Consider the following 12,055-nt stretch of genomic DNA (forward strand, 5'->3'; position numbering starts at 1 on the left):
GTGTTAAAAATACAAAGATACAACAAACTCGTATATGTGATCAATCAGCTAGAACAGGAAATGGTGAGAACAAAGAATGCAGGTTTGGACCAATGATGTCCATTTTTCCCTGTAGCTGACACATTATGGGACTGACAGCTGGCCAGGCTAGTTGGTACTAAACTGCTCGGTCTCAGCAGAGCTGTCCTGGAGAGCTGCGCAGGGACAGGACACCAGCAACTGCAGTACCAGAAGAGCAGCCTTGGCCCCATCTCAGAACAACCCTGAAACTGCGGGACAAGATCAATCCCGAGTTAACAGCTCGCTCATGCTGATCTTTTCAGCTTCTCTGCACTCTGCCCCACAAATACATTAGAGACATTTATAAAAGCATGCTGAGCAATTACAGCAAAAATAAAACCAAGACTACAAACAACAGTCTCAGTACCAAATTTGCCTCTCTTTGCTATTTAGAGCTCACATTTCAGCATGCAAAAATTTCTCACACCCTCCAAAATGTGTGCCTGAAGCTATATAGCACATGCAAAATAAATTGCATTTATAATGGTATGTTATGGCATGCAATTTCCCTCTTCCCAATCACACTGCCTGCCTCTCTTGTTAAATAGCCTGTCAGCTTTTCATCAGGAAGTAGAAATGGGTTTTCCATCTCCTAGGAGATAAACAAGGCTTTCCCCTCTGCGGAGGAGAAGTTGAGCTGCTGAGTGTGCAACGCAAGGGCCAGTGCCTGCAAACATGCAGGTTGGGGTGTGCTCGCCCATGGGCTTTGCACTGTCCCCATGGCACTCTGTGCCCACCGCAGTGCCAGTCACCTTCCTGGACAGAGCAGTAACTACTTTAAAAAGTAGATTTGTGTATTTTTATGCAGTTTTCTCTTTTATTTTAGCTGAACATACACAACTCTGACTCACAGCACTGCTGCCTTACAACTAAGGAGCTTTAGGTACTCTTGTCATACCACACATCAGTAAAATATTCTTTATACCTCTCTGCGGTTCTCTTGAAGCTACACCCCTCCTCAGTTCACAGGGGAGCAGAAGGATAGGATTGGACTTTTATGTTTAGGCTGTGCTAATTCAGGGGGAAAGCTTGCCACACTCAAGAAAAGTAGCATAAAACAATCTCAAATACATGGCCATATAATAAATGGAATAAAATATATACTTTTGAACTCAATTTTTTTTTTTAACTCTGGCTTTGTAAAGCTAAGATGCTGTAATTCTGCAGTTTTATGCTGTAACTAAAGTTAAAGATTATGTATTTACAAAAAGCACAGTTACATTTCAAAATGAATTTATTATCTACTTTTACTAAAAAGGGGTCAAACTACAAAGGTACATATACACTGTAAAAAAAAAAAAAACCCCAAACAAAACCCAAAAAACACATGAAATGCACAACTACCCTTCGTTTCTACTTCAGGAATCAGGAAAAAGAAACATGACCAGGACTGGGTTGACTTTTCACTACATCCTTGCTAATTTTAAAATTACTTAATCAAAGAGACAGACCTTCTTGTGTTCAGAGACCATTACTGCAATAGCCACTGCACAGTGTGCTTACAGCAGATTAAGGCAACACAACTGAAAGGACTGCTCTAGCAGGAGGGTGCCCAGGGACAGCCTTTGCTCCTCTACTGCTTCACACAGAGATGTCAGGACTCCATGGGGTATTGGCAGGTTGGCCATTTTTCTAAGGCCTCTTACAAGCAGCTACAATGTAGAAGAATGAGATTTCCTTCCATGGATATTCTGCTCATTTCCTTGCCTGCAGCATGCATTTTCAAAGAGAGAGAGAAACCAATCAAATTTAATTCATATTGCATTATTCACCAAGTAGCTATAGTCTCATCCAAAATCTTAATTGTCTAATAATTCAAATCATCTATTTCGAATACAGCTCCAAGGGAATGACTAGAAACCAGAGGCTGCCTCCTACATGCACACTAAATCTTGCTGTTAAGATATCTAGCGCAGGCTTTTTTTGAAACAAAGCCTCTTGGCCTCTTGTATATACGTGTGCAGTGTTTCTTCATGTCTTCAGCCAAAATGCTGTTTGATGTTTTACTGTTGTCTCAGGAGTGCTGAGGCACAGCTGTCTGTCAATCTTCCAGCTTTGCGAATCTTTTTCTACTTTCCAACCTTCAAGTGTTAACCACTAACATGAAACCTGGCACATACCACTTAAATTATGAGCACAGTTAATTCCTCTAACCACCAAAAAAGTAACAGGCTGTCATTTTTAAATTACTGGAAAGCAAATGCAGGAAGGAAAAAGAGGAAAGAAAAGGCACACTGGAGCATTTCTGATGTTACTGTTACCCTAAATACATCATTAAAGAATCATCCACAGCAGGACTGATAAGCAGTTTTCCAGAAAAACCTGCTTCTAGGTGTAGCCCTTTCACATGGGCCAGACTTGACTACCAGGTCCAGCTTTCACCATTACCTCCTGAGCTACATACAGCTCTTTGATTATCCTGGGTTTAACAGGTTTTAGTACTCAATACCAAAGGATGCTTAAGTAAAGAACAAAAGAAGGTACAGAACAAAACTACAAAGCAATTAACTGCCTGTTAACTGCCTTGAGCCTATACTTTGGTACACTTCAGACTCAAGTTCTTTACCCAATGTTAATGCCTCAAAGCTCTTGGAGCTGTTGAGGAAGTTACCCAGAATGCATCGGAAAACAGAGAAGAAAAAAGGCTTGCTCAGCAACAGCACAAGCTTCCCAGCCTCTAGGGACAGATGAAGTGGCATATCAGCCCAGAAACTGGCAACAGAGCAAAGGGAAAGTGTGAGGAAGTCCAGTGTTTCCACCAGTCACAATCACAAGCTTCCTTCAGAAAGAAAGGGTTCACAACCAGGTGCAAAAATGCCAACAAACTTGCAGTCCATAAGAACCAGCATCTGCATGCAGGCCAGGCCCCTGAGCACACCAGTCCCCAGGAACAGCAGAGCTTGTGGTCTACGTGACAGTAGTAAAATCGAATCTTATATTGGCCAGTTGTCTGCACTATCAACAAGTTATTCTCAATCATTCCAGCTCTGACCTGACCTTTATTTCACACCCACGTTACACTAATTAATGGTTAAACAGAATTCAATCACTTGGTCCTCAGTACCTCTGAGGAAGTCACTAACTATATCGACAGCGTAGGTGGGCCTGCATTACTCTAAAGGAGCAGAAAGGAAAGTGGCGTGCGTTGGTACAAAAGTGAGCACCAGGGTCAGTCTCAGTGCTGACTTGCTGTGAACATCAGATTGCTTTTGATAGCAAAATTACTTTTACATGAGAACACAGTACACTAAGTTTCATATAGGCATCTGTGCTCCAAAAATTCTGATGATCATCCAGCTGTTCTCTCACACTACTCTGCACCCTACTACAACCATATGCACTGTTTACCTTTCAAATTTTATTGCCCTCAGCTAAGAGAAACCAGACATCACCTCCTTCTCTAAACGCTGGTATGCAGCCAAGTTCTCCTCCTGTCCACCATTGGCATGCTCTGGAAGCTAATGTTTTCAACTAGCCAAACAACCTATTTTTCTATAGCTAGGCCAATATGTAGTCTCCAACTGGGAAGAGAACTGTCATGGGATCTTTATTTTGTTTTGAGTTTACACACTATTTACAAATATGGAGGCCTCCAGACTGAATCTGCACAGAACTGAGGACCAGCATCAAGGGTGTAGGACAGCAACCTGCAGTCGCGTGTGTCCTTCAGAAGGACATCAATTCCCCTGTCCTTTATGGGTGTGCAACAACATAGTGAAATAAAGACAAAGCATTTATCTGCTTGTGGCTGCTTCACAGTCACTGATGTGAAGCAGTTCTGTTGAAGACTTCCTTAAGTCTAAGCATTCCCACGTAAACAAAACCTCGACAGGCTACAAAGTAAGCTTATGCAATTGGAAATAAATGTTTATTTTGAAATAAAAAGAAGACATCTGTATATATACAGACAAACCATAAACCTTTGATCAACCCTACAAAGCATGTCTGCATATAAAAAATTGTCAGCCTCATAACTTCCTTTGGAAAAAAAGAATGATTTCCCACACCCCGCTTATTCATGAAGATTACTTACTACCCTAAAGAATACTATTTTATTTAGTAACAGAAATAAATCCAAATTAAAGATTTGTAGCTATCAGTTAACATGGTGAGTGCATTACAAAAATTAAAGCAGAAACAAGGGTGTAACCACACAGGACACACTCCCAGTGCTGGCACTCTCAGGATGTTTCAGACTTACACCTCTTGCTTTTCTAATCTAGCACAAATAAATAGGTGACCATACAGATTACAAATTCCAGCAGAGAATCTCCATTACCACTAAAGCTTTTCCCCTACCAATCAAATGTTATTTTAATGTCACCTATTAACTTTGGGTTTGAGTTCTACCTTAAAGCACCCATACTCCCCACTCCTACACTGTTACACGGTTCCAGCCCCACACAGCCCTTCACCCAGCAGGAATCCTCAGTCAAAAGGTGCCACTGGAATTCAGGATTGGGGTTAAGCGTAATAAGTAATCCCCATAATAAGAGGATACAACAGAACACTCTTGTACCATCTGATATTACAACAACAATGTTTGTTTATACAAGCATTAAAGTAAGGTTAAATTTCAATATCTGAAAGACAAATATTCTAGGAAATAATACTTAGAGTGGACTCTGTCTATTCGAGCAGATAATCAGAATGAATAATTTACAGCCACACTTTCATCTCCACTGCAGCTGAGAAGAGCCGCATTGTAAGGAGCTTGGGGAGATGCCGACACATCTGCTCACCAAGTGGAATAAATCGTGAGGATTCCAAGCAACAGTGGTCCAGTAACCTGTTTTACTTAGGTGACAAATGGGACAGGAAGCAGCAGGAGGAATAAGGAATGCAAACAAATCAACGTGCTCATGGTGAGGTCAGTATTTCATACTTTTGTAATACTGAACATTCTGCCTTGGAGAAAACAAGTGTTATGCTGGGTTTTCACCTCTGAATTGTCAGAGATTCTTCCTAAAGGTAGCTCAGGGTCAAGGCTCACACTGACCTGTCACGCTTGCATCTAGGCCTTCCTGCTGTGCTATGAGGACTCAGAAGCAGAATAACATCATGGCAGCATAAATTCATCCAAATTGCTCCAGTAGCAGTAAGCAGCACATAATAAACAGCTAACAAAGTAAACACACATCAAAGAACTCTCCAGAAATTCAAGCAAGTTCCATCATACAGCTGGGAATCAAGCATCATTTGATACTTTTTCCAGTGATGTGTACGAGATTGAATTAACAGAATAAACACTAATTTTCTACAGATGCTGCTCAGGTGGAAGGATAGTGCAAGTTTCATCAGGGGAAAGCCTTGTAAAAAGATGATAAGCATCTGGAGGAATAACACTGGCATATAGAAAACTGTCATTACTAAGTAGACAGACGGGGGAAAAAAAGAGTATCTTTGAACAGATTAAAGAAATCTATGTGTACAACTAGCAACTGCCAGAAAAGACATGCATACAGTCTGGTATAACTCATGAAACACAGGGAGCCACAGCACCATGCAATAGTGTCAGGGGACAGCTACAAACAATCTCCTCCTATCATACAGCCTGGACAAGTTTTGCTTATTCACATCTACAGGGTTTTTGGTTAACATCACAGTCTGTGCTTATTACCTGAAAATAGGAAAAAGCAGCTAGACATAGGTATGATTCTATGTAGCACAATGAGAAGGGTCACTGTATAACTAGCTAATGGGCAGAGTAAAAACTTCACAATTTAGACCAAAGATCCCCCTTCCCAGCAACACTGTGCCAACTAAAGTAGCACTAGGACCATCAGCTGCAGAGCTTAAGAGTCACTCTGAAAGTTAGCTTTGTTTAACCACAGACCAAGCACAAACAGGAGATTCCTAAATACAAACCTATTGAAAGTTATTAACAATGAATGGTTTACTTATTACCTGCCTTGCCTATTACTTACAACATTGATTGGGTAGCACTTTTTTTTTGTTTTATAAAGAGTTTCCAAAATGCTTCAAGCATTCTACTAAGCAATACAAAGCATTTCTGTAGGTATACAAATTTTATCAACTGACATAGTAAGCAGCCTGCAGCAGAAATCTAAGAAACTCATTCACAAGTCCTGAATTACACATCCAGCTGAGCAGAATAAGAACTAGGAATAGCCTCAGCTTTGGTGTACAAAACTCCCTTTTCTTCACAGTCCAATGTATTAACTGAAGATTAGCTTTACAATACATGTAAGGTAAATCAAACCCAACTATGCATCTCAGCAGTATGCCTGTGATCAACTAGATCAGTTAGGAAATGAGTTTTGGTTAGACCAGTCTAAAATGAGATGACAGTAGGCTCATACTAGAAGCTTGGTTTCAATAGCACGCTCCTGTAGTTTCTGTGCTAAACTTAAAATAACAAACAAAGAAGCATCCATCACAAAATTGATATTAAATTGAAAACATTCAGGCCAACAGCCAGCTCCTAATGTAGCTGCTACTTCCCCCCTGAAGTTCAAGAAACTTGCTCCATCTCCTGTGACATGGACTAGAGCAGTGTTTTAGGCACAGTTTGTATGCAATCACACACTAACTCGATCCATTTCCAGTACAACCCTTTCCTAAAGCTGCAGCTCACAAAGACATCGCCTTCCCTCTGTCACCTCTGCACTCCTGTGGGCAATGGCATAAGGACCCACTTAAACATCTCTGCCTGTACAGGCAGCTTGATCACTCCAGCACAAATAGACTGGCCCCATCCTAAGCAACACACTCAGAGGAACCCAGAGACTAAAAAGTGGAAGAGACTCTAAGCAGAGAGAAAAAGAGTGAAAGACACCCTGAAAACAAACTGTAAGAAATCCAGTTGCACACACATAGTCACATTCATTTAACGAACAAAAGGTGAACGAATTAGTAGAGCTGCTCTCTACTCGAGGGCGGGTCAGGCAAGACAGAGTTAAACATGAATGGATCAAAACAGTTTGGATTACTCTGTTCTCTTCAGTCCAGAGACATGATCCCAAAACAATGAACAGAACATTGTTCTACTCATGAAAAGTGTCTTAAGTCATTACTTTCCTTTTGTTGAAGTTTTGAAAGCATCAAAGGAGGCAGACGCACAAGTTAAAATTATTTTAACATTTAAAAGAGCATAAATACAATATTGTACCATTTTATTCTACACCTTCTCTAATATGTTTACACACAAACATCACAGCACATTACAGAACATCAGTACACCACAAGCACTGAAAAAAAAGAAATCAAAATGCTGAATTATAACACTTCAGAGTTTTGCAGCTAGCAACTAAAAGCCCACCTTGAAATTCTAGGTATCACAAGTAAAACCCAGTAAGTCACATTCAAACAATATGCTAGAAAATTTTCTTAGCAGAGACACCATTTGATCCCATTGTAAATAATAAACTGATGGAAAGAAGCAAGAAAGGAAGAAAGCAAGAAAGGAAGAAAGCAAGAAAGCAAGAAAGCAAGAAAGCAAGAAAGCAAGAAAGCAAGAAAGCAAGAAGAAAGCAAGAAAGCAAGAAAGCAAGAAAGCAAGAAAGCAAGAAAGCAAGAAAGCAAGAAAGCAAGAAAGCAAGAAAGCAAGAAAAAAGTCTTGCAAATGCTCCAGTCTTCCATAAAACTATGCTGGATTTTCAACAAAATTAGTAAATTGTCTTTAAAAGTTAATAAACAGTTTGCCCTACACAAAATACTTCAGTTCCTCTTAGCTGTAGAACTAGTTTTATGCTGTTGGGCAGAAAGGTCTGTGGGTGGTTTTTAAGCAATTTTGCCAGTCAAAAAAAGTGAGATCTTCCTCTTTTGCCAGTGTATTGCTGACAAGTTTTCCTGTGTTTTTCAAAGATAACCCATATATTTTAGATGATGCTAGGACCATAATAACCTTTAGAAATCTAGTTCTAGGACGTACATTTTAGAGAAAAGGGAGACTGATTTAACAAAATTAGCAGATGTAGTCAAGTGAGCAACTAAGTATCAGGTTAAACCTAAAGAATATACCTGTCTGAGCATTGCTTCAGTGAAGTTTTCAGCTTAGATCGAGCCTCTGAAGAGCATAAGGAAAGATTGCTCCATCACTCTCACACGCACGTGCGCACGCACGCGTAGTCTATTAAGTATTGCAGTTTTTATTTTAAAATTGTAATCAAAGAGCAGGTAGAGTTAAATAAAAAAAAAAAATCTTCCACATTATGTTATAACTCATTTCCCAATTCTAATCAACACAAAGAAAGTAGTTAATAAGCTAACATTAATAGTGACTAGCTTTAATCATGTTATCCAACCGCCCACACTAGAAGCAGCAGTTGCTCTTTTGCTCTATAAATATGCAAGAAAGAAGCCTATAACCACATTCAAAGAGGTTAGTGAAATTAACAATGTACTGCAAAGTGAAAATAATAAAGGTAAGGAGGTTAAAAACCAGTTTGAAATCCACATGAACGGCAAGAAATTAAGGAGTGAAGCAATACAAAGGCAAAAACTATTCAGTACTTCAAAGACAATGAAAGGAAAGAAAAATAAAGGGCTCTACTGAGAAATTTTGCACAGATCATCACTTATTGCAAAGATCATCACTATTCAAAATACAATGAGCTTAAAACCAAACACTGTACTAAAATAATCCAGAGAACTCAGTAGCTGTAAATACATGCACAAGAAAATATACTCATGTCCACATACGAGAGGTAGCACAGCAATCAGGGAGGACACAGAATGAAAGGATGAGACTCCTACAGTTCAAATCCCCAGTAACAAACCAGCAACCAGTATCTCTCTAGCACAATTATCTCCCGAAGTGGCTGGCTGTCACAGAAAAACAAAGGTCTATTCTCAAGCGATGAAGAAATTACTTCCACCAGTGAATGCCCTTATAAGCAAGAGGAATCCAGCTGTTGAAGTCCCAAACTATACAAAGTCATTTATTGTCCTAATGACAGAGGACAAAGAGTTCTAACCATCAAAAATAGCATGCAGGCTGTGAAAGGCCCATCAGTATATTAAGTTTACCAATTTAGGAGGACTGAGGACAGAAAAGTAACAGGACTATGTGTCCAGCACCCAATGCCAAGAAAAACATGATTCTCATTTACAATTCACTTACCTTCTATAGAAGGGGCCTGGTCCACAGCTGCATATAGCATCTCTTTCAAAGCCTGCAAGGGAGAGGGAGAGAACAAGGAATACAGTTAGTATTAACAAAAAAAACCAACATTGTTTTGATACGCCTGTTTGAAAACAAAAGCAATTAAAGTCCTTTTATCCTTCAAACTGACACAGAAAGCTATGGTATGTGATGTCAATGCTATCACATGTATTTCTGTTAACAAATTAAACACGAGTTCACGTTTACTGATTGCTTTGTCTAAAGCCTGTTACCCTCCTAATCTATAAAATTTATTCCAACTGTATCTTTCAACATCTTCCTTTGGAAAAATGTTTCCCAGTTGGTAGAATGTTAAAGGTTTTACATTAAAAAAAAAATGCTGTGTGACACAGAAGGGAATTTGTCAAGGCAAATGGAGGAAAAGCAGCCTTGGGGATTTCTTATCACTGTTATATAGGCTTACGGAACTACACATACATTCTATAAAAGCTGAAGACAACATGATGAAGGAGATTAGAGAACCAGGGGTGACGGCCTTCTCTTGAGCTGGAAACTAAAGGACAACATTAACACCAGCCAGAATTATTAACCAGGTCTTCACGTTCTACAGGCACCTTTAGCTGCCTCCCAGAGACCACAGGAACAAGCTGCTCACCCACACCTGGTTGCCAGTGCAAGAGATGAGCGGTGCGGGCAGTGGGACCAGGAGGCAAGGAGGTCCTAAATACCAAGCACCCCTGGCAGTAACTCCTTCTGTTAGCAGAGCCAGGAGGGGGGCACCACATCACTTGCAGCTCCTTTTCAGAAGGCTTCTTTTCAGACAGTTGCTAAGATGCTGGTATTATTCCAGCCATAGACTGAAGATTTGCTCTCTCTCACATCACAAGTGCAAGCAAGAATCAAATAAACTGAGTTTGGATCAGTGGTTGAAGGAATAGGCTGAACCATAATTATGGAACTAGAAGACACCAAGAAGGTCCCATTCCTACTGCTGAGTGATTTGTTTACACACATCCCACATCACTTGATAAAGATGGGCATCTAAGTGCACATACTGAACATGAGTGTGCTTCACACACAGTTGCTGCAAAAACTAAATGTTATTCACTCCCTTCTGAACCCACAGAAATCTAACACACAAGAGTCATTCAGGTCTTTCGAGTTCCTGTCTCTTCTGCCTGTTTCCCAACATATCTTATACTTCTATAATCCTACACCTCTGCATTTGCGTGTGTGCGTGTCCCTCAGTCAAAACATCATAGCCTAAATAGCAAATTCCCTAATACCCTCAAGGTAAAAACCACAAGCTCAGCAGCTGGAAACTCAGTACTCTTGTAACATGGTGGTTACAATCCTGTTAAGCAAATAGAAGGTCTAAAGGACACGTCTGTTTATCACAAGATATCCTAGGTGGCAGGCTACACAGGCGGCTCAGACATCTCTCAAAGGTCTGATTCCCGAGTCCACAGAGGTCTCAACAAAGGTCACTTGCATAATTGTTTTCCCAACTGAGCCACTGCTGAATGATCCTTGTTCCAGCAACGCAGCTCTCCTCTACCCTCGATGCTTTCTTTAAATTCCTTCCAAACACTGGCCACTTCAGTCCTTTTCCCCCCATGACTTACTGGCCAGCAGTATGTGATCTGTCACCATGCATCAAGTGGTCAAAAAGCCTTCCCCCTTTTTCATCCTGCTCGTCATCCTTGTCTACCTGTAACTTTTTCCATAAACTGCAGCCACACAGCATATGATAAACAAACCTAAGAGACAGTAAATTGAAAGTCACTGTAGTAAGAACTCCATCCCTTAACCTACCCAGACGTAAACTCACAGTGTACTTCCCATCTCTGGTTTTATCAGTCATTTTGAAAAAACAAATTAAAAAGGACCAACAGTCCTGCACTAAACAATCTTGAAAGCTGAAGGCGTCAGTCATCCTTTAGACCTCTCTCCTCATGCAGACTGACCTTATTACAATCTGGCAGCTGCAGGGCAGCAGATTTTGTTACTGCTTACCTGACCTATATAAGTAAACCAATAACGTGAAAGTGAAAGGCTCAGTGCTCCTTCACAAAGTATTTAGTCCTCTAAGTTACAGAATTTTAGAAGTGATTGTTTCCAAAAGTTATCCATCTCTGTCAGCTTCAAGTGTTTAATTACTCTTTCTGCCCTCAAACTAGACAGAAAGGGTTATTTCCCCACTTTAAATTGTGCTAGTGATGCATCTTCCATCCACAGTAAACTTGTATAAATGTATATCAGTGAACATTGGGAAAAAAAAAAAAAAAGAGTAGCTTTCAAACCGCTTATGCTCTTCTAAACTCATCCACTAACACCCAGAAGGACAAATAGTGAAATAGCACAACAGATTTGTGTCAGAAGGTGGCACGCCTGGGTGTGAACTGCCTATCATGAAGCAGGATTTGACGAGCAGAATTGGCCACCTCCCAAAAACTGAAAGCCTGTTTCTGGGAGAGAGACTCAAAAAGCAAGCAGGCTACCTCAGCTATCAGTTTCGTTTTCCCCACCTACTTCCTGCTGGAGGTTGTGTGTCAGAAAAATTATTTCTAAGACTTAGCAACCTGTTTCTCTTCTCCAAAGGCAAAAGTCCTTAGAACCTGGAGTCTCCTTAAAGGGACGAGAAATCACAAGCTTGGACGTTTTACCCATCTCCCCCATGAACATGCAATAACTGTTCTGATTCTTCTTCTTCCTCAGATGCTGCAATTTCAAAGCTTCTAAGCACTATTTCTTTAAAAATACCATCAAACTTCTGCATCCAGATAAATAAATTCAGGTCAGATTAACCGAAACAAAACTGCCATCTGGCAACTGCAAAACTCCACCAAGTTTCCATCAGCTGGAAGTGCAGACATACACTTACATTTAGAAGTCTGAGCAGATGAA

At 40.3% G+C, this 12,055-nt stretch overlaps 1 protein-coding gene across 1 annotated transcript in view; it reads right to left on the reverse strand.

The window, feature by feature from the left end:
- The window catches only part of XPR1 (xenotropic and polytropic retrovirus receptor 1), a 100,195-nt gene extending 91,002 nt beyond the window's left edge, over nucleotides 1-9,193 (reverse strand). Inside the window, exon 1 of the mRNA XM_026853405.1 lies at nucleotides 9,146-9,193. Within this exon, the coding sequence (XP_026709206.1) occupies nucleotides 9,146-9,185 (40 nt within the window). The 5' untranslated portion in view covers nucleotides 9,186-9,193. The remainder of the gene's footprint in view (nucleotides 1-9,145) is intronic.
- Between the last annotated feature and the right edge of the window lie 2,862 nt (nucleotides 9,194-12,055).

The sequence above is a fragment of the Athene cunicularia genome (genome assembly GCF_003259725.1).
Source record: "Athene cunicularia isolate RWA chromosome 8 unlocalized genomic scaffold, athCun1 chr8_part1, whole genome shotgun sequence".
Lineage (NCBI taxonomy): Eukaryota > Metazoa > Chordata > Aves > Strigiformes > Strigidae > Athene > Athene cunicularia.